This window comes from Pollachius pollachius, assembly GCF_949987615.1.
Source record: "Pollachius pollachius genome assembly, chromosome: 11".
Lineage (NCBI taxonomy): Eukaryota > Metazoa > Chordata > Actinopteri > Gadiformes > Gadidae > Pollachius > Pollachius pollachius.
In genome coordinates this window covers 16,303,783-16,329,891 of record NC_136944.1, presented here as the reverse complement: position 1 = coordinate 16,329,891, position 26,109 = coordinate 16,303,783, and the positions used below count along the sequence as shown (strand labels likewise).

The 26,109-nt window shown below is 45.3% G+C and overlaps 2 protein-coding genes across 2 annotated transcripts; both read right to left on the bottom strand.

Moving 5' to 3' along the window:
- Positions 1–1,580: 1,580 nt before the first annotated feature.
- dnmt1 (DNA (cytosine-5-)-methyltransferase 1) lies at positions 1,581–13,971 on the bottom strand. The gene is made up of 34 exons (XM_079745548.1): positions 13,789–13,971; positions 13,253–13,295; positions 12,944–13,051; positions 12,589–12,829; positions 12,415–12,487; positions 12,138–12,267; positions 12,019–12,059; positions 11,858–11,912; positions 11,679–11,762; positions 10,860–10,969; positions 10,612–10,730; positions 10,360–10,452; positions 10,118–10,269; positions 9,424–9,611; positions 8,336–8,516; positions 8,133–8,230; positions 7,884–8,040; positions 7,643–7,758; positions 7,343–7,544; positions 7,008–7,141; positions 6,715–6,894; positions 6,393–6,617; positions 5,856–6,048; positions 5,363–5,453; positions 5,141–5,272; positions 4,408–4,690; positions 3,919–4,060; positions 3,651–3,817; positions 3,365–3,542; positions 2,885–3,080; positions 2,609–2,772; positions 2,325–2,441; positions 1,956–2,049; positions 1,581–1,862 (listed from the first exon to the last, which is right to left on the bottom strand). The coding sequence occupies exons 1-34, from the start codon at positions 13,833–13,835 to the stop codon at positions 1,822–1,824; spliced, it is 4,575 nt and encodes a 1,524-aa protein (XP_079601674.1). The 5' UTR covers positions 13,836–13,971; the 3' UTR covers positions 1,581–1,821.
- Positions 13,972–15,789: 1,818 nt separating this feature from the next.
- Positions 15,790–19,572, bottom strand: s1pr2 (sphingosine-1-phosphate receptor 2). The gene has a single exon (XM_079746286.1). It carries the CDS (start codon positions 19,397–19,399, stop codon positions 18,281–18,283), a length of 1,119 nt encoding a protein of 372 aa, XP_079602412.1. The 5' UTR covers positions 19,400–19,572; the 3' UTR covers positions 15,790–18,280.
- Positions 19,573–26,109: the final 6,537 nt, after the last annotated feature.

Here is a 26,109-nt window from a genome sequence, read left to right as displayed (position 1 = left end):
TTTCTTGAACCTGACCTGTTTTGGAAAAGGGCTTAATAAGTTGATAGTGCCAATTTGTAACTGTGCTGTCTTAACACAGTAAGGGCTCCACTATCATTTTGAAGTTTCAGGTTCTAAATCAAACAGATAGTTTAGTTGTGAATGACACCGCGGAAATGTTCTGTCCCAACCTCAACATGCTCATATCTATTTTGTTAGAGTTTCAGCTAAGAACATTTGTAGAGGAAGCAGAGTAATGTTGTAATTGCTTGCAGACATTGAAAAGTGATGAGCACAACCAGCATGCTAACCGCTTCCACATTTTTTGGTGCTGCCCTGTTATCAAAGACTATTGGAAGAGGATGCACAATGCCCTACAAGACATTTTCAAAGATGTTCTGCCTTTAGAAATCAAGACTATGTACTTAACCTATGGCCTGGATGAAAAAGGACAAATACTTATTGAACATTCTGTTGTTTGCTGCTAAAAGGCTTTAACCAGGAAGTGGTTATCACAGGAGAGCCCAACTCTAAATGGATGGATGGACATCACAATGGACATTTACAAAATGGAAAAGATAACAGCATTTGTCAATCATAAAACAGAGCAATTTACCTCATACTTTAAAAAGTGGGTTCACTTTGTAATGCCCCTAAGGCCTGATTTTGTTCTCACAGATCACTAGTCATTTTACAAACAGACTACTCCCTAACTGTTTTACTGTTCTTTCTACTTTAATTTTATTTCTTTACTGTATTGTGTGTGTACTTGAGACTTTTTCAAATTTGTACTATTCATGTCATGGTGAGCACACAGAAGATATGATGAATTATGTGGAAATGTTTGACACTAAAAACCAATAATAAAAAAAAAGTGATAAGTACACTTGAGAAATTATTTGCTTAACAATTTTACGGACGTGGTTGTTAACTTTGCTCCGAAACTGGTAGAATTGTCAGCTACTTCCAAATTTACATTTTAGAGCCTGTACTTCAGCCAAGAAGTTGAATTACCTCTAGTTAAACGTATTTTAGTCACCACTGAAGGGCCATTACTGCATTTGTGGGGTCATTAAAATATTGGAGATGCCTAGACATACAAGTCCATATCAAATCATTGTTTTAAATGGTATTTTCACCCCTTAAGTCGCTGGACCGTAGAGCTTAAACCAATTTACTGTTAGAATATCTTGGTTAACCTTTTGCTGGACTGGCAGCATGGATTGATAAATGCAATGAGTGGAGTAAAACCTGTGAGTTCAGTTTAATTGAGCAGAGGACAGGTGTCAACACTTGACAAGATAGGCCAACTCTACTTGTAGATGTTTTAGATTACTCCCTTTTGGTGGATACTGTTGATGCAGCACCCATCTCTTATATCACCAATATCGGGGGCTATCCCTAGATTTACTCGGCAAAGACTGCACTGAGACGAGTACATGAGATATCTTCACTAATGTAGTCCACTACATGGCCATGGTACATAACCGCAGTGCCAAGAATTAGAATTATCAGTGACACCTGTCGCATCAATGCTGAATTGATGGGTACAATTAAAAAAAAGCTAGGCCAAAATCAGGTGATGTGAAAAACAATCCATTTATAAGCGCTTTATTTGAAATGTTACAACATACAAAAACTACATACAATTTATTCAACATCATGTGAACGCCTTTCAATACACAGTTACAACCACATTAGAAACTTGAGGATTTTATGGAATGAAACTGCCCAGAATGTCCAAAGTAGCCAGTAACACGGCTCGAAGCCAGACGAAAGATTAAAAACGTTAATCGGGGAACTCTGGCGTCAGGGTCGAAGGAATGGACTTCACCGGGGAAACTAATCGATAACCTCCATCTTCTCTTGTTTCACGTTCTCTGCTGCAAAGTAAGGAATGCTGTTGGTGTTCCGATGAACAATGGGATATTTTGGGGTAATAATTTAATAAGACGGGGGAATAAATAGACCTTCACCTTGCACGCCCTCCTCTTTAATCCGCTCCAAGATGCACTTTTTGATCTCCAAACCGATGGCTCTGGAAAGGGGTGGAGGCACGGCGTTTCCCACCTAAGAGGATGAGACATGGTCATCATAAATGCACTAGTTTAAGATTACAATGTCTGACACCAAGGCCCTACTGCACTGACATTTTCCAAATGATTAGGAGCAAAAAAAAATAATCATCAAGTGGTGCTCATAAATCTCATGTCAAGATAACCTAGCGGTATGAATGTGCCAGTACACAGAAGTAGATGTGACAGATCACTCCCTCATACATCCACCTGAGGTGGAAATTTATATCCTGCCCAACTGCCTACTGAAGTGTCTCCAGCTGGTCGTACCTGTCTGTGTTTGTCCAGAATGTTGCCAAAGAAGCGGTAGGTATCGGGGAATCCTTGAGAGCGCGCACACTCCCTCACGCTGACCACTCTGTGCTGCTCAGGATGGAGCACTCGGCCCTGGGGATCCAAAAGAAAAATCAGGTCAACTCTGCCAAGGGTAAAAAGGTCCACCTTCAGAGCCTAAAGGTGGAGCACTTCTTTCGTTTTACCTCACCTTGTTGTGAATCTACGACCAGCATTACATTTTCTGTAAAATGAACAATAAGGCTTCTCGTTCAACACACCTGTTTGCCCATAGGCTCGGGGTTGGTCACCGTGGTGCTGAAGAAGCCGTCCCACTCCAGCCTGCCGTACAGCCCGGCCCAGTGGTTGTGGCGGTTGCCAGTGTGGGGCAGGCACCAGGGGATCAGGGTGTTGAACTGCCTGTCGGCCGGGTCACACGGCGTTCCTACACACAGAGCACACACACACACACGTTCATGACAAACAGGCATGCATGTTACCCATCACACAAGGCAGCGATTAGAAATGGCCCTCCGGTAATTCAAACCAACACACACCTCCGGAACACGTGCAAACGCCTCGGAGCGCGCCGGTGCTGCTGCGCCCGTTCTTCTTGTCGGGGTGTGTGTAGAGGAGCTTCTTGGTCACGGTGCCGTCCTTCAGCCGGACCTCCAGGTTGGGAAGATCCCTCCAGTCAGAACCAGGAGCCAGTGGGATGTGCCTCATGCGGCCCTCCACCAGGGCACTCATGTCCTGAACCAGAGAAACGCATAGATTTGTCCATGCCATTTCCTTCATTTTAGTGGACACTTTCAAAGCAGACGGGAGATTATTTGTCTTTCACAAATTATTATATTAACCGTCATGTGGCATTGTTGGACATTAGGGAGCGAACCAAAGAAGCATCCAGCTTGGAGTTACAAGCTGGAAGAGTCACACCTCAACCGCACTCTATAGTACAGATACAGTGTATACATCTGTAGTATACCTCTACTGAAAAACAAACATTTAGTTCTAATAAAATACAAAGCCCTTACCTTGCAGATGTGATCTCTGAGGATGGGTTGGTACTGCGTTCCCCGGATCTGCCTCTGGAACCAGGACTGGGGCTCCCCGTTGTAGGAGATCTCCAGGGAAGCGTGTCCGTTGCGGATCTCCGGCAGGTCCGACATGGCGTCCCGGACGGTGATGGTTCTGTAGATTCCTCCATTGCCCCTGAAGTGGAAACGCAGTCATCGGGATTAGAACCAGACACAAGTGGACCAAAACATTCCTCCTCAACAACCAAGGCCTGACGATGGGGGGTGGGTGTTGTCGGGTTACCGTGTGACGTTGCTGAAGTACTTCTTCTCGTCCACCACCACGTTCAGGGAGCATGCCCGGGGAGCGAACACGTGCAGGGGCTCTGGGTACCGGGGCAGCTTCTCCCCCGGGGCGGCCGCCAAGATGATGGCCCTGCGGCGCGTCTGGGCCACACCGTACTGACCGGCCTGAACACACACGCGCACATCTTTAGGGTCAGCTCCAGTTTCACACGGGGACAAACCTGAATACTGAAGTGGCAAGTCGGACACGTCTCTGGGACACCGACCTGAAGGACTCCGAAGGTACACTGGTAGCCCATGCGCACCAGGCAGCGCAGGGTCAGCTTCAGCACCATGGAGCTTTTGAAGGAGACAAAGTTCCTCACGTTCTCCAGCAGGAAGAACTTGGGTCTATAGTAGTCGCAGTAACTGGGAAAAAAGAAAGCGATATGTTAACTACTCAAAAAGTTCTAAAATAAGTTTATTAAACATAAAAGGTAGGCTTTTACACTGATATTAACCAGTCAAACCTGAAAATGTAACTATATGCAATAGTATAATGAATAGTTTGTTAGGAATAAATGTCCCGAAAACAGCCGCATACATATAATCACTTTTGTTGACACCACTATGAAGGAGCCTTTTGCGATGGTTGATTACGTTTGTCCCCACCGTGAGGACGTTAAACGCATCGGTCAGCACTAATTGTTTTAAGTGTTTGCCACATCACCCAGCTCTCCGTTGAAAGACAGCGTGGCGGTCTTTCAGGTAGGTACCTCAGGTAGGAGACAACCAGAGAGTTCTTGAACTTGGAGTAGGTGCGCGAGTTGAAGCGGTTCATGCCACTGAAGCCTTGGCACGGCGGGCCTCCGCACAGCATCTCCACGTCGCCCTTCTGCGGCAGCTTCTGGCCCAGGGAGTTGGTCTTCTCCCCGGACATGACCAGCTTAAGCAGCACGTTGCAGTCCTCCGTGAACACCGTGGTGCCGGGGTTGTTCAGCCTGAAGGCCTGAGCGGCGGGCTCCCACATCTCGATGGCCCACAGGGTCTCCGAGATGTCTGGGTGAAAAATGTATTGCTAGAAAGGAGATGCTGTGGATGTATGTAGTATCCGCTACCACCACTTTCCTCGCAGCCTTCAATGGTCATTCCTACTCTTTAGCTTAAAATCATCAAAACACCACTGCTAAATCCCTTAGCCATCGGAAACTTCAGCTTATTCAAAACGCCGTTCTCACTGCGTTTCAATTCCATTAAAAAAACTTCATGGCACGAACACGGTTAGTAATGCATTATTTATCTTTATGTTTTCTTTCCCTAACAGAGTTTTCTACTTTGTTAACGCATAATAATTAAAAAATATTTTAATTATTAACCCTAACTAACCCTTTTAGTTGTTTTTATACATTGGTATTCAAGGCGGGGCCCTATTGTTGTTAAGGCCTTAACCATACAGTGCTGGGGGAAACACTGGGAATACATTGCCCAACATGATAAAGAGGCCCTCACCAGCCTGATGGAACCCTTCAGAGAGCCCACCACAGCCAGAGAATACATCCAGGGTGCGGTACTTGGGCACTTTGGGCACTTGTGGTTCCTGGACATCCTCCTGTGGCGCAGAGGACTTTCCTTTGCCTTTCCCTGAAAAGACACCATGGATCAATAATCCCATCCATGCCTGGGCCAAGTAAATCATACAAGAGGATTCTCAGTACAAGTAAAGCATTTTACCTTTTCCTTTGCCCTTTCCTTTACCCTTCTGGACAGCAGACCGGGCGTGGTTGGGTGGGTCTTCAAAGCCCTTTGTTTTTGCATTGTAAGCCTGTGTGTGATACAGGTTATTAACACAACTTAACGTTTGTGTTACCATTTATCTAATGCACCCATGCCCTTGTTAAACAATCTGCAAAGTCTAAACAAATGTGGATGTCTTTACATAGAAACTAAGTTAGCTAGCTACCAGGTCATAGTTCCCCCTGCCCTTCCACTTTGATGTGGAAAAAAGAAAAGCTGTCGCAACAAATGAGTTTTCTTAAGTTTCACATCCCTGTCTAACACTTGGTATTGCGACTGCCCTAACCAAGCTGTGCTTCAAGCCATACTACGATGCAGTGATGCATAAAATAGCTTAAGGTTTAGGGTCCAGCCTCATGACTTGATACATCCTTCAGCATGGTTTAAATAGTCAGCATGTTTACACATTGAATTTTTAAGAATAAGTCACCTCAAGGAAGTAGAAGCGGTCAGGGCCGCCACTGGAGAAGTCCTGCACAGACTCATTCAGGTCCTCCGCATACTCCACTTGACAGCGGCCCAGCACCTCAGCCATGCTGACGGTGCCTTCCTCCTCGCTCCAGTACAGCTGGTTAATATCCGTGTGGTAGCTGGCCTTCACGCCTTTGTGAGTGTTCTCAGGCCTGAGAAAGGAAGGGTTAAACATATTATTATAATAAACATTTCCTCATTGGCATCACCGTGAACTAACTAATACAGGGTAGTGGAAACGTCTTTTTAATGGTAATCCACCTTTTATGCAGAGTACCAAGTTATTTTATACCGTTATATAAGCCGCAAGAAACCAGATGCATGCTCAAGGCGTTAAACTTGTCAGGAACAATTAAACACATCATAAACTGTAAAATCTAGATAGGAGGTGGAAGAAACACCAGGCACAGTTTACTTGTGATCACTGCCCTCTAGAGGTCAGGAATGAACACAAAGCACTACTATTTTGGTGAGGCGGTTCCGCAACAAGCATTACCTGTATAACTTGTAGATCCTCAGTTTGACCTCAGACATGTCCGGCTTCCCGTTGCTGCGCCTGTGACAGAAGATCTCCTTGATGCGGCCGATGCGGAAGGGCTTGGGCGCGTCCAGGTTAGAGCCCTTGATGTAATCCGAGGACTTCCTGTAGTACTCCGGATACAGGTCTTCATCCACATCCTCCTTCCTGTGAGATTTCTTGACTGGACTAGCCGCCTTAACGCTGAGAGACAAGCAGAGGAAGACAAAACGTTTAACCCTGCCCGCAAAAACAAGACTGTGCAAAACGGGTGTATTGTGAGTGTTAAAGCACAGCCTACCTGAAGTTAAAAGCATCAGGGGGAAGGTATACACTGTCCCCCACTCTGTACTGAGTGCCTTTGAAGAGGGCCACGGCATAAACAGCCTTGGAGTCATGGTCCTGGGACCCCAGGGGCTCTAACACGCGAGGGGTCTCCTGCTCCTCCTTCTCTGTGGTCCTGGCACAACTCATGCAGTGCCTACGAGACAAATGCGTGTTCCCATTAGGTTAGACTGCAACGGAGCCCACCGCTGAGCTAGTGTGCACGAAAGGAGCCGGAAAAGGTCACAGGAAGCCGTTGCTGGTGCTCACTTGTGTTTTGAGTCGTCCAAGGGGAAGAAGGCCGGCGGCGTTTCGAAGCGAGCGCACTCCGGCTCGTACCAGAACTGGTAGAAGAAACTCTTGCCGTCGTCCTCGATCACTTTTATCTCATCGTCCATTCCACCCTAGAAGGTAAACGACACATTTAGGCATTTACACACCCACACCCATCTCAGTGGCATCATACAGGGGGCAATTCCATTTTAAGACAACTATAGTGGTGTATCTGAAAAAAATTCAAAGTAAAAACACGTCAAGGCCGAACCACCCCATCTTATTTTCTACATTTCTCTTGTAGTAAAGAGGTTAAGCCAGTCTTGCCGTACCTCCATGGCCCAGTTGTCGGTGGGGGCCTTGTACATGACGTTGACTTTGCTCTCCACGTAGTTGAGCTGCATGTCTTCACAGTCGTCCACCAGCATCAGCTCCAGTGGGTCGGAGGACTCTCCCAGCACGGTGGCCGTCCCCCGAAGGAACCAGTGTGCGTGGAACATCTTGCTGCTGCCGTCCTCCCACATGGAGGTGATCCTGGAAAAGGCGTAACAGGTTTTAGTTCGGTTTCACCTGTGGCCTCAATGATTTCAATCTCACTTTAAAAGATTGCCTTCCGAGAAATGCAAGCAGACCTGGCCAGGTAGAGGGCAGTAGTCGGATCCTCTGAAGAAACCGAGACGCAGTCTCCCACCTCTATGAGCTCTTCATTCACCTTCACCTTCTTGTAGTACCGCCTCTTTCCCTCGGTCTGAAATACAAACAAGTAGAATCATTACAAAGCCCTCTAAACCCCTGAAGTGACCATTTATGATAATTAATCCATGGAAAATTGTAACCTCAAGGGCTAACTATGGGCCATTCTGGCAGGTTTACCTCGACAACCTCTCCCACCCACGAGAGCTTGACCGAGGCCTTCTTCTTCTTCTTGGCTATGGGGACCTTCTTGTTGCTCTTCTTAATCTCCACAATTATATCTTCCTCTTCGATGTTCTCATCGTCCTCCGCCTCCTTCACTGCGAGGTTCGGACACCTTAGCATAGAGGGAGCAAGATTACATTCATAGAACGGGCTGGATCTCTTGACCCAGGGGTTTAAAGAAACCAACGTCAACAGTATTCTCACCTCCTCTGTCGACAGGCCTGCTTGCTTCTGCCACTTCCGCCAAACTTGATCATGTCCTTGCATGCAACGCAGTTGCCACAGTCTGAAGACTGGCAGACCTATTGATAGCAGAAGGTGCACAGAATTAGGGGAAATACTCTTCCCCTTTCAGCGTTGCCCTACACGGGGCATTGCGGGACCTGTTGGTTCCAAATTGAACATACTTCACAGACACCACAACGTTGTCTCTTGATGCCGCCATCCTTGTCTATCTGATCAATCTGGTCGGAGAAGAAGGTGTCAAAGATGGTGTAGACCAGCTTTGTGGTGGTGGCCTTGGTGGGTCCCTTGCTGTCTTTTTCGATCTTGGTTGGGTGGCGTACGGCCTGTCTTCTGGCGGCTCTCCTGTAAAAGCAACATAGTGTTTTGGAGGAACAGCCAGTTGGGTGTGATGGCAGTAAACCGAGGATGCATGAGTCAAGATTTTCTCAAGACTTTGGCCCTGGTGAGGGAGCCGATGAACAAGCCATGCAACACAACGATCAAGCAAATGGCTAGGATGCAAGAGAGTTAGTCTTGATAAACGGATGGGTTACAAGCACACGTTCAGGAAAAACACGAGTAAAGGCTTCCTTGAGTGAAGGCTGTCCAGCATTCTGCCTACGTGAGCGAAGCTCCACGAAGGCAGAGGGGATTTCGCTTTTTATAATGTGCCACAATTACATGAAACGGCATAATAAAAAAAATGTTTCTCTAATACTTGAAATGCCCATTGAGCCGAAATTTGAATTTTATTAACTTGGAAAAACATCCTTGCAGACCATTTTTACTCTAGTTGAATTCAAACCCACCCCCCCCCAAAAAATAAAAAAGGATTGTGCCATTTTAATTTTAGAGATTGATTGTAATAGCATTTTTCCACCAAGTGTGAAGGACAGACATTTGAATAAAATGCACCACGCATGTGGGTGAAGCAGTCAGAGCTAGGCCTACCTACCAGTACAGCAGCATGCTGCATTAGGAATGTTAAGAGGAATGTTAGACGTTGGGGGAAATAAGAGGTGCAAGGAGCAGGAATATGTGGCCCGAGCAAAACAAAAATAAAAACAAGGGGCAAATGTTAAGTCCCAAAGCATTCATCTGGCATAAGGACTTGGGGGAATAAAAACAATTTCTGCAATATTAAATGTACTGTAATTTAACAACACATAGACCAATTTGAAGGAATTAAAGTGACTACTTAAAAGGCAAAAAAATATATAAATAAATGTCCAAAATATGAGTCAATACTAAAAGGAGTGTTTGGCCGCACCTCTTTCCCAGGGTGACGCCGGCCAGTTTGATGAGGTCCCTCATGCAGGGGGTGACTATGATAGGCTGCTCGTCCTGGTCCCCGGCATCGTCGTAGCTCTCCACCTGCTCAACCACAAACTGGGCGTGGCGCAGCAGTGTGTCCTCTGTGAAGCGGTTGAAGTTGAGCCCCGCGGGAGGCACTGTGGTCTGCAGGGGCAGGAGGGATAACAGACGTCAGATTAACAGCAAGACTTTCTGGATCACCGCCATGACATCAGTGGCAGCCATGACCCGCCTGTTTTGGAGGGGGTGACTAAGGTGGAGCAGATCCAACGGCCTATGGGCGGCTCACAATGGGCATATGCAAAAAGACAGGACATCATTCTTATTAAGTGGGAAGAATTCCCTTTTATACAAAAAGGGAATACTTTTTTTTTTTGGCTGGATCTCAGGTTGATCTCCACATTTGAGCGGTCCGGTTTGACAGTTTTATTTTGTGAGATTTAAAAGGAATGAATCTTGATCATAGACTGACATGAGGGGGGCTGTTCAATTCCCTGACTCAATGTTCTAAACTTTGCTAGTTTCTTGCATTAAATCTCTGATAATTGTGCAGCCCATTGTATGCCCGCTAAAGCTTTATATAGTTGTGTGGCAAACATGGATGACACGGCCCCATGCCCATCATCAATTCATCTTTTTAGTCTGCTCACCTCGATTTTGTTGAGGAGGTCCTCATAAGAGACGTCAGGGTTCTTTTGTAAGAACTCCACCACTATCTTACTCATGTAAATCTTCTCCTGCATGAGTGCAAAGATAGACGAGTACTCTTCACTGGGCTCCATCAAGATGTAATCGGCAAAGGCTGCAAATCGAAATCATAGGTGATTTAATATAAATAAAAAATAGTCAATGAGGACCAGAATAGTGTGGACTGAAAACAAGCAATATGTACCTGTAGTGAAGCCAATCAAAACCTTCTCTCCACCATCAAACCCTGTGATCCACCAAGCATTGATGGGCCCAAGCTTCTTAGCAGGAACTCCTCCTGTAGATTCAAAGTAGCCGCTTGCTTAATATATTGACTGGGTATGATTTGGAAAAGTTGATTTAAAAAAATAGAATAATAATAATAATAATAATAATAATAATAATAATAATAATAATATCAACATTGCCGTTTTTCAATAGGGAACATATGCAGTACCGTCCAAGCAAGGGTTGTCATCATAGATGGGCTTAACCACACAACTAAAGTAGAGCTCCACGTTCTTCTCGATCAGACCAGCGTCAAAAGGGCAAAGATGGCCCTTCTTGTCGTACACGCTGCAGGACAAAGCAAGTCATATTTTAACTGCAGCACAAGAGGATACATGGCTCTGGGAAGCTTTTTATTAACCAACGGTCAGAATTTGGTGACCATGTACGCAAGTAGACATGCAAGCATTGCTGTACCTGAAGTTAGTGATTTTGTGTTGAGGGAGGTCATCATAGCTCTCAAATCCAGCCGCGTTTGATTCAAACAGTGACAGACGCTCATCCGTAAGCATCTCAGGCTCATCCAGCTGCAGAAGAAAAATGGTTGTCTTAATCGCGACAGTCTACTGGTGGTCATGACTAAGAGTTAGCATAATCTCATTAGTCAGACCCATTGTCGACTGATCGCCAAATCAGGATATCTTTTATGAACAGCTTAATAATGATTCCCAATTTGGGACTCAAGTGGTTTAATCGCTTGGTAATAATTAGTTGCTTATCAGTTTCACACAGCCGTCTACAGGCGAGGCGCAGTGTTGCCGCTAAATGAAAGTGCCGCCTCTGCCAAACAATTCCCCTCGTATATGACAATTTGACAACGTGCGTGTTGATGTCAGCATCTGCTTTCAAGTGAAGAGAAAATATAGGCTATGATTGTCGATTACCCTTACATACAATTATGAAATCCAACAGTACCCGGTCTCTGGAGACAGAAAACACCATTATGGGATTATGCACATCTTCACATAGGATCATGACAAAAGCACATGAATGAAGAGAATATCGGAGCACTTGACCAAGTTTTAAGATGCATCTGAAGGATGCGTTTTGGCATTTAGAACACATAGGGCACCATTCAATTTAGCAGAACAGAGGAAAAAGCACAGAGTACTGCCGGAGAAAATCATTGTCAACTCCGCAGTGGAATGATATGACAGCTGCCATTGACAGTTTGATTTTTATGTTGTTTTTTTATATGGATTTTCTTGGCAATATCAAAACTATAACTAATCCTACCGCAGTGTCAGGATCCCCCTGAAAGAACTTGAGGTCCGAGTCATCCAAGTACTGCCTGCAGTCTGGACATTTTGGAGGTGGGGTCTAGAAAAGAGTTGGGACGTTTTCTTTCAGATGCTGAAGGAAACCGCAAGTAGTAGAACTTGATAAGATCAAGCCACACCAGAACAAGGCCGTACCTTTGCAGCAGTGACTGTTGTGTTCTTTACTTCCCTTGTGGCCTTCTCAGGAACACTGCAGAGAAACATGGTAAAACACAGTTTTTCCAATTTAGTTACAGCTCCAACTAGAGCAATATTTGTCTAATTGAACATCATGCATCAACATGAGCGAAACCTACCTTTCGTCAGAATCAACTTTCAGACGCTTCTCTTCCCGAGACTACAAGAAATATCAACATTAGAATGTGCAATTTGTGGCAAATCAGGCTTCTATTAAATGCTGCATGGAACCACTTACCTCTGTTCCATCTTCTTCCTCCTCTTTCTTGGCTTCTTTCTCTCCATTCTGCTCACTTTGCCCATTCTGTTCCTTCTGCCCGTTCTGTGCAATTGAGTCTTCTCCATTTACATCAGACTTCCTCTTTTGTCTGTATAAAAGATTCACAGTGACAGTTAATGCAAGACAAATCACTCTGTCCCACCCAGTGGCACGGGACCATAGAGCCCCTTGTAGCCGCCATTTGAGATGTGTTCCAGATCCCCGAGTACAACAACGCATTAAAGAGGATACTCACACTTTCGAGAACATAGACATGATGGTCGGCTGTTTTCCACTGTTCCTTGTGACCCGGGCGCTTGCAGTTGATTCTACAGTCACAGGGAGGGCCATGATTAGGTCATTCAAATACGATTCTATACATCAAGGTTGCTGCTGACAGTCTGAATGAGTGACCGCTATCCCTACTTACTCTTTGAATCCGAGTCCGACTTGCTCTTGCGGCCATTCTTTCCTTTAGCAGCGGTGGCGGACTTCAGAGGCGCCGCCTCTTCCTGGGTGTCCATGGTTACCTCTGCGTCCTCCTCCCCTTTGTGGGAGCCGTTTGTGGCCAGACCGTTCGTCTTCCCACTCTGCCCATTCACACCCTCGCCATTTGTGGACTGGGACAGCTCCCGTCCCAGTAAGGCCTTGACTTTAGAAAGGTAGCCCTCCTAAAATAGGGGGGGGGGGGGGGGGGGGGGGGGGGGGGGGGGGGGACGACGACAATGAGCGATGTAGAAGAAACTGTTGCTATGAGGATTTTGAGTAAATAAAGGAGAACGGACCATGGAGATCTCTGAACTTTTCATCTTCTCTTTCAGGCTACTGAGTTGGTCTTGAGCGTCATCATGCAGGAATTCCTGGACCAGTTCGAGCTTCTCCTTCACACGGTCCTGAGTAGAGGGTAAAGCTTGTCAGAAACACAGCACTAAAAACAAACTCGCTTTCATTAGCACCACAAATGCAAACATAAGCTCGGATTCCGCAGAATTAAGAATGTATTGCTTCATAACAGTTTGTTGTAATTTGCTGTAATATGTGATCCTCAATCATCCAAAAACGTTAACATCTAAACGACCTGGTTCACAACTTACCTCCTCTGAAAACCCATCCTCCTCTTTCTCCAATACCTGCAGCCTTAATATGACACAACGAATACGGGTTACATTTAGTTAATAGTTCAATAAAGATCAAAATAAAGTAGTATAAACCGTAGGAGACACAAATGGAAACATAAAAACACAGTGCCCAGCATCGCTGTTGTTATTCAGGCAGCTCAATGACAGTGAGCGAGCTGCACAACAACACTTCCTGAGTGGCGCCAAATCCAACACGTTGTTCTGCCCACACAAGCTAAATCGCAAACAAACCCACATTAATGGATTGACGAATGCTTAAATACTATGTGGCATCCGTCCTTAAAAAGGTTATTAAATCGACGACGCTAACGTTAGCGGAAACTTTTAAGGCACAAGTGCGTCATTGTTTAGCGATGCAGTACCATAAGTTATACAGCCAGGAGTACGATTAACGCAACATGAACACAAATTAGTTTAGTATTTGTCATCTCGCATTTTGCAACAAACTGAACGCATGCTACAATGCATGATTAGCATCCTGCTTACTATACCTTTTCCTGACATCCTCGGGCAGAGACAATGAGGTCTTGGTTGGCATTGTGAATAACTATCTAAAAGTCCGAATAAAATGACTAAAATGCCTTAAAAATGGTAAAACAATGTTTAAAAGAATCACTGGTGACAACAGTACGCGAGCAGAGCATTCCAAGTGGCTTCCAATGGATGCTATATGCAGTTCGGGCGCGCGGGCCGTCTTTTCGCGCGAAACCCGGGTAGTTTGGAATCTACCAGTGCAGGGATGAAGGGGGGAGTCCAGCAGAGACTGCGATACATAATGTGTAATATTTCATTCCGTACTACGTTAACAATATCTTTAAAACATTATTAAGAATAATTAAAATTCATTGTTGAGAATGTATTGCAATCTTACGTTTTATAACCGTCCCTAGAGGGATAACTAAAATATAAAATACCCCAGTGTTTGTAACAAGTGCGCTAGTCAAGTGAATAAGCGGAAGAAATCAAATTGAACAACCAAGTGCCATCGTCGTCATTGGTCAATGGCTTATAATCAACCTCTGCCTGAAGTAATTATTAATAATGGCTTACTCGCTATCCTGTCAATGCTAGTGATCAAGCGCAGGAAATCTAATATATATCGTTGTATTTTTACTAGATGTATATGATTAATGTGTCACATTGGTACTACATAAAGAATATCTGTAGGCGTTGGTTTCTGCTCTTTGTGGGGATTCTGTGTAGTTCGGCCAATCATTAAAAATGCAACACATGTCAATTTACAATCGGCCATTAGCTTTTATGCATTTTGCGTTTAATTTACCGTCTTTGTAAATAATTTATTTGATTACTTGATACTTGAACGTTTACGAATCATTAGCCATGATGAGTAACCTATGACGTTTCTCAAATTTCTTTGTTTTTGTTTTGTTTGAATGCAGTTAACAGTTTCGGACAAAAGGTGGTACTGTTTAGTTAAAAATAGACCTTAAGGGCCATCCTGCAAATCGTTTTTCGGCCACTACGATGTTCCCTTCTTCCATCAGTCCTGCATATTTACTACAGCGTATTTGTGTAGCCTAAATCATTTTGCTATACCATACATATATGACACCTTAATCCAGAAAGAAGTACCATGTCATTTCCTATCTGAAATCATAACTAATACTTTTTAATCTTCAGAAAACTTTTGCTTGCATGTAAAAAACATGAATTATTTGCAAGCGTAGGCCTTTATATGGTTTAATGTAGTGCTGAATCAATTCCCAAGTATAACTTTCGGCACTTCCGCCCATCTGCGTAAGAGTGTGATTTCTCTGGTAAAGTGTTTTTATTTTTTAGCACATTTCTGGAACACATTAAAAGTGATCCCTCCGCTTTGAAGAGCTTTTGTGTACACAGCTTGGCCTGCCGGTTTGTGAGTGTGATGTCATATCCTGCAAGGCACTGGAAAGTCTTGGCAGCCATCCCAACGGCACAGCCTCCTGGGGTTTATTCAGCCAGCGTTTCCCACCCAGGAATCCTGGACGTCTGACAACAACCAGCACCAACTCTCCCAAGACTACACTCTTGTCAGCCTCTCCCCTCTCCCACTCACCCCCTTAAAGCCAGAAATCCTTCCCAGGGCCTTTTTTTTCCCTTCTGCATGCGCCTCCTAGCCAAATTACAAATAGCCAATCCTTTTTATACTATAAACCAGATTCAACCTGAACGCCTTAAAAAAAAAATTCCATTACACTGCCCGACTTCATCCTTCAAATAGATTTTTATTAGGAAAGCGATCCGTGATTAATGGTCGCTGTAGTGCGCGGTAGCGTTTCTGGAGTTTCGTGTTGAAACAAGTGCCTTCGTGACCTTGTCAGAGCATGTTTGGATTAAACGCAGCGATTTTGATTACTTCTCCAATGTGGTCACAACAGGTAGACATCTCAGGACGTGCAGATTGTTCAGAGCTAAGCGCTTAAGCTCAAGAACACTGCACAACTGTCAATCATCTGAGAAGAACTCCCCACACACACAAGCATGATTATTTTAGTATTTCGTTTATTTTGTATAAAAAAAGGGAATACAATGAACACAATGTTTATGTACCTCTATTAGTGTTTAAGATTGTACCATTTTCACTCAGGCAGCGTGCTACAGGAAATACAAGGCTATTGCACACAGAACATTCAGTACTACACACTTCATACATATTTAACATTTTACATACACATACATACTGTACAAACATACACACACACACTACATACATACAGAATGTACATGCATACATGACATAGAGTTATGTATATCTTTTTGAAATATACAGTTAGGCAACAAAAGGAAGTGAAGGGTACGCAGATTAAAACACGTCTCAAAATACCTGGGGGAAAGGGCAGCGGAGGTGTGGGTGTGGCCAGCGGAGGTAGGGGGGGAGGGGTGAAGGGGGGATGCTGCTGAGGCTGACAAAGTGCTTTTTCGCTAGAAGTTCAAAAACCTGGTGAAATAATTAAGTAAAACCGTGTGTCTAGCTAATTGCAGGGAAGCGTGTGTGTCTAACAGGAAGACGCGTTATAGAGGCCAGAACAGGAACCGGACTGTGGAGAGAAAAAAACACATAAAAAACAGGATTTCCTATGGGCCATGAGGAAGTCGTTGCGTTGTCGTAGGACGAAGCTGACCTTCCCGTGAGGGCTTAATCCCCCTTACCCCGCATACAATCACGCGCACACACATCACCGTTGAAACTGGATCCGATGCCCCCTTCAGTAGGGGATGTGCGATGTTTTCTTTTTTATGTATTCTTTCTTCGGTAAGCTGAGACGTGTTTATGCACGACAGATCCGATTTCGTCCCCTGGCAATGCGAGATGCGTATGACCACCAATAACGGAGAACGTGTGTGTGTGTGTGTGTGTGTGTGTGTGTGTGTGTGTGTGTGTGTGTGTGTGTGTGTGTGTGTGTGTGTGTGTGTGTGTGTGTTTCTCGATTTAAGACTTCACATTGAGAGCAAGCCTGGTCATCACACCCGGAAGCAACATCACCCGCAGATGAATGCAAACAGTGACGATGAATAATAATAATAATACAAAAAATAATAATAATACTGTCATTAGAAGAGCGCACGCTCCTTTGAACACTTCAAACTTTACATTCAGCCGCATATGCCTAAGAGGAAGACGCTATGGAAGGGAGAGGCAGAGCAGGGGAGGAGTGCATTGCTGCTACACTGCTACGACTTGTCAAGACAACAATCCCATTAGACTTTGTGTGTGACAGCTGTTTCAGAGCTGAAATCTATCAGTGCCAACTCACTCCAGGAAGTGTGTTTTGTGATTGAGCCTTCCTCTGAGGAAATTGTTCAGATACTACAGACAACGGTGAAAGCGCGGGGGGGGGGGGGGCGGGCGGGGACTGAATACAACTGATAAATGGGAGTGGTCGGTTGGCTAGTTGGGGGGGTGTGGTTTTGTCTGAGAAGGAGTCGGTACTTGGATATATACCATTCATACATATGAGCGCTTACAAACGAGTACAAAGGGAAATCATGCAGTACATGGAAGCAGAATACTTGGCATCTGTATTGGTAAATGAAGTGGTTCTATAAAGGTTATATAGAGGTTATACATTGCCCGGGGGGGGGGGGGGGGACGCCATAAGGGATGTTGTGTCCTGGATTGTCTGAAGTGCAGGGTTTCAAAGGGAGTGGATCACTGCTGTCTCCGTGCTCATGAGCAGTATCATGTAGGGCCAGACGTAATGTACGTCTATGAGGGCGTAGGAATGTTCATAAGTCTCAGGAAAAAAAGGCAAACATTCAACTCATATGGGAATGGCTGATATTGCCTACAAATTTACAAAGTGCAACATTGCACGCTTTACATCAGTGCAGACGTAGACATAAGTCTCACCACAACTCACTCTAATTTAGATGGCATTTGCCGTACATATATTTGGTATTCGATGGGGCATTTCCATACATGACGGGGGGGTGGTAGTTTTATTTAAAGAGCTCAAAGGCTTGTATGTAAAGGTTTTTAGATATTGTCTGTAATTAGTACCCACGTTTTTTTCACATTTTCTCTTTCAAAAGTCTCCCCAGGAGTTTATAATGTCACGTCTCTTCCCAAGCCATTTGTGCCAGCTGGTCACGGCTTCGGTTCGCATGGAACACGTTAGAAACATGGATTGTAAAATACATACAATTCAATTTAGAGTTGAAATGCAAGAGAAAGTCAGTCAGAAACTTTTTTTTACAGTTTTTAACAAGGGTCACTGCTGTTGGGGTCTCGGCACACTCCAGGATCGCTTCCTCATCCAGGTCGCGCCGGCGTCGGCAGCAGTGCACGTGTCTCGCTCGCCCCTCGCTCTCTCTTCCCCAATCGTCCACAGAGAGCCGGCCAACATCCTGTCCCCCCTTATTTCCCTCTTGTACGTGTACGAGAAAAGAAAAATCAAGAAGTGGAAGCGGGGCTTTCAACAAACGCCCGTGGGACACACATCACACGCATACACACACACACACACACACACATGTGGCCCGTCAAACGCAGGTGGTGCACGTCTGCATGATGGGCGTGGTCTGCTGGTGTTCGTGTTTGTTGGTGCAGTGCTCCAGGGAGCTGGAGCTCTTCAGGGGAACCAGGCACCGGTCGGCGGGCTGCCCGCTCCGCAGAAGCCCCCAGCAGCACAGCACGCGCAGGAACTCCTTGCGCATGTCCTTGCTGCGCAGCGTGTAGATGATGGGGTTCAGCGCCGAGTTGAGCGTGGCCAGGGCGAAGAACTTGTCGGCGTACTTCAGGATGGGGCACGTCTTCATGGAGCAGAAGGAGTCCATCATGAGGATGGTGAAGGCGGGCAGCCAGCACATGATGAACACGCCCAGCACGATGGTGACCGTCTTCAGCAACGCGTACGCCGGCGAGTTGGTGGCCTCCTGGTGGCTGGAGCGCACGATCAGGTAGATGCGCACATACAGGATGACGATGGACAGCAGGATCACACTGAGGATGGTCATGGCGAAGCAGATGTAGCGCCGCGTGTAGAGGGGCAGCACGGCCGAGCACTCGCTGAGGCTGTTGATGCAGTTCCAGCCCAGGATGGGCAGGCCTCCCAGCAGGATGGAGGTGAACCAGCACGCGCCGATCAGCATGAACATGCGGCACGTCTTGTTGGAGCCGTACACCTTCACCTCCGTGATGGCCACGTAGCGTTCGATGGCGATGGCCAGGAGGCTGAAGACGGAGGCGGCCAGGGCGATGAAGGTGGTGCCCTCGCGGATGAACCACTGCACGGGCAGCAGCTCAAAGGTGCGCGGCCCCGACAGGAAGATGTTGGCGATGTAGGCGGAGCCGGCCAGCAGGTCGGAGAAGGCCAGGTTGCCGATGAAGAAGAACATGGCGGAGTGGAACTTCTTGTTGCGGAAGACGGCGATGAGCACCAGCATGTTCTCAAGGATGATGATGCTGCACAGCACCACGATGACGATGTTGAGCGTGCTCAGCTCCTTCTTCTGGTCCTTCCGCCGCTCCAAGTCCTCCTGGGTGATATCCTTGGCGCAGCGGTAGTAGAACTGGATGAGGGTGGAGTTGTAGTACTGCTGGTACCGGCTCTTCATGGCGACAGGGAGGCAGAGCACGGCGGCTTCACTGCTAAGTGTCATTCAATCCGTCGGGAGGAGGGTTAGGGCGAGAGGTAGGCTGTAGGGGATGGAGATGGTCCGGGCCCGGGGAGGAGCACCCCCCACTTTGCTCAGGGGGCTGAGACGGGGATGAGGCCGCAGGCGGGGAGGAAGTCTGGGCTGTCCTGCTGTCACATCTCATGAGCCCTGAATGGGTCACCTGCAGACAGAGAGAGAGAGAGAGAGAGAGAGACAGAGACAGAGAGAGAGATTGTCTGGGTTACTGATAAGGACAATTGTGTTAGCGGGAAAGTGTGCTCCCTTAGCAGGAAGGGTGGACCAATGAGCTTGACTTATGGAAGTATTTGTCTTTCAAAGATAAAAACTGAAATATAATAACATTTTGTTGCTCAGCCGAGGGCATTCTTCTCGGAAACCCCTCGGAAACCCTGCGAGGTCAAAGTTATGTCATGTTTTTTTCATTATGACAATGATTCAGAATAACACAATTGTTTCGCTGTAAAGTCATCTGTTTAATCTATATCATGTCCATTTGACATGACATGACCTGATTTATTCCGAACAAAACCGTGTCCTTTACAGCCTTAAATAGGCTTAATGATGAAAGGTTTCATGATAAACACATTATATACTCTGGATTTAAATAAATCCAGAATTCCCCAGAAGTTTGGAGGCTTTAAAGAAATACAATTAAACAGTTTTGTTTTCACACGCTCAAATCTGCATAAACCACACATCGCACACTCTGTGTGCGATGGCTACATCTCTGAGAAAACAACCACACACTGAGAAGGTTGTGGCTAGCCGCTACCAAAAGAAACAAAAACCATACATTAAATGGAAGAACCCCCAAACAAATGTGTTATCAAGTATTATTTACCCTTGTTTGATCTTTCTTGGGCCCATTATTAAACAATTTAAATAAGTCCTGTGATCAAAAATCACAGGAAACAAAGTTGGCCTTAACGCTCGCACCTAAAACCAGCAACAAAAATTACCGTGTGTTCACCATTTTAATTTGTGTCAGGTTGAATCAAACAGAGGGACAAAAGGCCCTATCAGACTGACTGCTTGTGCTCAGCCGGGGAGAGCTCAGTCTGAAACGGAGGGATACATTCCATCCAGCCTGTACAGCAGTGGACTGTCAACACATGGCATTGTTGCGTAGTGCACCCCATTCCACTCCAGTGAATTACCTTTCTGACTCTCTATCAAGGGCTCCTAGGCTGACACACAGGCCTCTCTATCATGGCCCGTTCTCTACGGCTAGTGACACACACACAAAGCACAAACCAGGGAGAAAGTAATCTAACGTAGCACAAGCTTTAAGGACACGAAACGTGTGAATCTTTTGAATTGTAGTTTAAAACTTCCTATCAAAAAACAAATACAACCAAAAGGAAATTAAAAAAAGTTTCCCTATATATTGACATCCATCATTTGTATTTAATTGAAAATCAAGTTAATTTTCTTTTTAAAATCCTTTTCTTTCAACATGTTTTTTTTCAAATGTGCATAGACAATTTACAAACAAATATGAGTATTATTCAAAAACCATACTTGAAATTAATAGACGTAAACATCTGGAATTTCAGCATGGGAAGAAATGCAAGATGGCTTACTTTACTGATTCTTTTTTTTAAATAAAGGAGAGCAAGGTTTGGATCTGGAAATCACATTAGATTTTAAATTGGTGCCTTAAACCAGTTTAAGGTAATGTGATCCTCTTGGGTGTCAGCTACAGCTGAAACACTATCCTGATGCTTCCAAGCTCTCTCTCTCTCTCTCTCTCTCTCTCTCTCTCTCTCTCTCTCTCTCTCTCTCTCTCTCTCTCTCTCTCTCTCTCTCTCTTTCTCTCTCTGTCTACATATATTCCTTTACTGGAACCAACCAACAGCTGGGTCTTTGAGCTTCTTTGCCTCAGATCAATATCATCGCTGGAAAATAAATAAAAGAGCTTCAGACGGAACAACAGGTAGAGGAAAAAAAACAAAGAGTTAGATCAGAAGACAGAGAGAGAGAGAGAGAGAGAGAGAGAGAGAGAGCGTGATCAATGGGGCAGAACGGTATCTGGACACAAAGGCAGCAGTCGTCAGCAGGAGACTAGTTTGTCATGTTCTTGCACAAGTGCGCGCACACACACACACACACACACACACACACACACACACACACACACACACACACACACACACAGAACTGAGAGCAAAATCCCCCTTGACGTCACGTCCACGCAAATGAATACCGGGCATTCGAAGATATGTCCACTATTTTTATTATGGATTTCAGGGTATTTTCCATATTTCCACAGAATGTGACATGCATGGATCTTTTTTGAACAAACTTCACCAGCTACCCAGAACAGTTCCTTTTTGATCAACTTTTGTCTGCAAATATTGAAATAATACAATAATTGTACTGGTGGTAACATTTTACAAGAAGGCTAACTTAATTACCCATTATTGCGTAATTAACATAAACGAACAGTTAATTAAGAGTTAACTCATAACTTTATAGCTCAAAGGGGTAGTTCGGAATTTTGGACATAGGGCCTTATTCCCAAGTTAGCCTTGGTAGTAGGCTACGTCAGCGGCGGACTGATAACTAGGTTAAATTCCGCTGCTGCTGAGAAAGTAGTTCCTCAAAATGCAATGATTCATGCGATGCGAGGAAATTTCTAACATTATTCTATCAACACAGACATTTACATCTATAGTCTGGCGTTATAATGATTTACCTCGGGTGTACTGTGGAGTGGCGCCTAACCTGACGCTTGATCATTTTAGCTAGATGAGCCCGCCCAGCGGAGGTGTCTTACTTCGCCCTGAAGGGGCTTATTTTCGATAATGACCAGCGACGTTCTATACATTATCCCGCTTTTAACACGGCTACTTGCCAAAACGAAACAATAACTTCACATGGTGTGTCTTTTTACAATTTATTCGTTACCAGCATTCGTAGTGTTGATTAGCAGAGAAATAGTCCGCAAAAGACCTTGACGTCGCTTAGCAACCGAAGACGCTGGGGTTGACAAGTTACCGTACTACTACCCATGCAAGTGAACGGAGCGTTCCACGGCATTGAGAAGACCCGTGTAATAAAGGCGTATAATATTTCTGTTTATGGCATAGATTTCTCCTCAGATTAGGCCAATAAAGCAATGATTTAATAAAAAAAACACAAACGCTCGATCAAAGGCCCGGCCCGAGGATAGTGGTGGGAAATATCGGCTCGGGCTTGGGCAGAGAATCTTAACTCTAGTGCATGACATCCTCCGTAGGCGCTCACAGCTGGGTGAATTTCACCACCTCCTCATCGTTTCAGCACACACTGAAACGATGACTTGGTCGTCCATGTTCTTTCTGCTTCTGTGCGTCCTCCGTCTCTCAGCCAGTGACATCAGGCCAAGCTCAACGCTGATTGCCTATCGCGGCTAAGCGTCACGCGTAGGCGCGTCAAAAGTTCAATTTTTTGAACTCCGCGCGTTGGTGCGTTGGGCGCGTTATTTAGGTGGGTAAAACGCGTCTAACGCGCCTAAACCAATGGTTCGCTATGCAAAAATGCTGATTTTCAACGCCTCTAACGCGCGTAACACGTTCAGTGTTTTATTAGCAGGCTAGTACTGCCCGTTGCCGTGCGCTAGCCTAGCACGAGCGAACTCTGCAACTAGAAAGACTGAATGAAATGTGTTGAAAACTGTCTCCAATGATAAAGAACACCAAGGCTAACTTGGGAACCAGGCCCTATGTCCAAAATTCCGAACTACCCCATTAAGTCTAATAACTCTCAAACTCACTAAACCTCACCCCCATGCTAATGATATACAACAATGCTTGCTTATTACTGAATTAACTGGTACATGAATCTATCTTATTACTGAATTAACTACTGCTTATTAAGGGTACATTAATCTATCTTATCGTAAAGGGTGACCCCCCCCCCCCCCCCCCCCTTTACTTAGTTGACTTTCTAAAATAAAAAGTTTATTGCATAAATAGTACAAACAGTACCATTTATATGGGGACGTATCTCCTGACATGTTTTCAGTCTAATAGGGAACTAAGAACAAGGGCTTGGTCTGAAGAGTATTGCCTTCAAGCAATGCTCTGAAAAGCAGAGAAATTCAATAGCACTAATGCAACCAGATCATATTTTCACTGGATTCACAATCGATCATTGGCTCTTCTGGGCTGATGTATCCGGAAAGTCTCCTCCCGCTCTCCATTTCATGGCCATTAAAAGATGCAACTATGAAGGCCTTGAGGCATTGCATGTTCAAGATCAATTTTATGAGGTCTGGTTCTGGTGTGTCTTTGGTTCCGGGGGGGGGGGTGAGATATCCGCCGACTTTAAATAAATGGTTAAAGCTACTGGCATAAAATAATCACAGTATGTCTTTGGTTCGGGGGACCAACCACAGAAACCCCTCTGTGGTGTGTGTGTGTGTGTGTGTGTGTGTGTGTGTGTGTTTGTATGTGCGCACGTGTGCGTGTGTGTTCCAAGGAGTCCTTGCCAGTCCTTGCCAAGGGATTTATTCTAAAGTGTTCGAAAACCTGCCAGGCTGGTTCAGCCTAGCTTAGCTTAGTTTAGCCCTGCCTGTACCTGGTGTTGTTCTGCAAAAACCTAGACGTGGCTCCAAGTTCACCGGCTGTAACCCAGACAGTTCCTGTTCAGGCTCAACACCCCCTCACCACCCCCTCATCCTTACCGCAGCCACAAACAAAGCCTGACAAACTCATCATCGTCCTGCTCCGGATCCTCACGTTGCCGCCGTCAAACGTCAACACAATGCAACACAATGCGAGCCTCACTCCATTGGATAGAGCCATGGTGACAAATTACTCTTTATTGACCCTGATGGGACGGCAGGGACAACGGTGTGACCTTGTCCTTTTATCACTCACACCCAAGACGGGGCGGTAAAAACGTTTTCTTTGAAAGTCATGAATTCGAAAAGTTCAGTCCCGTTTGCGCCGTATTATTCGGAGTACAATGGTGTTTGATTTCCGAACAACAAACCAACACCAAGCCCTACTTTTTAACTAAAGCAAAAACAACGGGGTCAGGCCTTTGAGATAAGCGAGAGAAAGATATTGTTGAAAACTTCTCTTTTGTGGTTTCTTCACTTCTTTCTTCCAGGAGTACAATATGAGACGTATGCAGTTAGTCATTGTGAATCTGAGTCAACAGAAGCATCCTGTTCGGCACTTTTTATTCTGTGACCGGAATCAGGGTTCCATAACAACATGTATATCATGTCACACAGAACGTTTGTACGTACATGGTATATGAGATAAAGTGTGTATGCTGTTGCACTACATGTTTACATATATGAGTTGATGATTCTGAAGTTTAACTTTACTGTGTCCTAATCTCTCTCTCTCTCTCTCTCTCGCTCTCTCTCGCCCTCTCCTTCCATCATTGTTAATGACGGCCACACAAAGGCCCCAGGTGGTGTTTGGGTTTCCCAGGAACACCTGATAAGCCCCAATTAGCAAAGGCGACTCCTCCTCACCAATAACCTTGGAACCCACGCCACCCCATTACGACACCTGCTGCCAGTCACGCACTGCTGACTGAACCCTGGAGTCCACTTTCTCCTGGGTGAAACCGGCGATACGACAACAAAGCGACTACACCCAGACATGCACAAGGACATGCATTTACACTCCCCCCCCCCGCCAAACAAAACACACACATCCGACACACACAAACACACACACGCACATATCAGGTCCAACACACTTAAATACATACCATATCATGCCATTCCTCGTAAATGTTTTGTTTCTGATAAGATTATCCTGTCTACACAGACAGTTTACATTGGCCTCTTATCTGGTATCTGGCGCGGTGCATTAGGCTAGGCTACCTGGGTGTAGCACTCATCACCTTAGCATGGATGAGCGGGTCCTCCTGGCGCTTAATGTAGTACAGAGCGTGCCTTTCCCTTTCTCCCAGACTATCTCTTCTTCCTAGGCTTCACGCGTTCACTCCATTAAAGCCACTGGCATTGACAAGCGCAAACCCCAGCCGGCAAACTGTCCATTAGTGCTTGAGAGCGTTGGCCGTAGCCAGACTGCTCAGAGTGAGCAACGAATGCACATGCGGTAGTCCCACATATAAGACCCGAAGAGGGAGACTTTGACCACTGGAGAACCTGGATATTGAGAATGTTTACCATCAGTCATTTCCTGTGAAAAAATATCACCATTCTATACAGATTAAATATAATAGATATAAGTCAAATATCAGATTCTCTCTATCGTCAATCTTGCTGTCCAATAACTGTGCTCCAGTGAAAGCAGTGTGAAGGTTAAATTTATGCTCAAGCCATCAGGGGGTGTGTGTTTGTGTGGATATTTCATTTTAGTTTAGAGTAGCGCAGTAGCGCAAATGAAACTGAGTGAAAGGTGACGTTCATCGCATGAATTGAGCAAGAAGGATGATGACTGCCGGATGCTTGAGCAATGGCCGAAGATGAATCACTTCACTAGAACTGCAGATTAATTTTCAGTAAATCTTGAGTATTTTCGGTTAAATTTACATGTTCTGATTTTTGTTGGGAATTGCAAACAAAAATCGGTCAGCTTATGCTCAGGAGGTAGAGCAGTTGTCTTGTAACTGAAAGGTTGCTAGTTCGATCCCCAGCTCCTCCTAGCTGAGTGTTGATGTGTCCCTGAGCAAGACACTTAACCCTAACTGCTCCTGATGAGCTAGCTGTTGCCTTG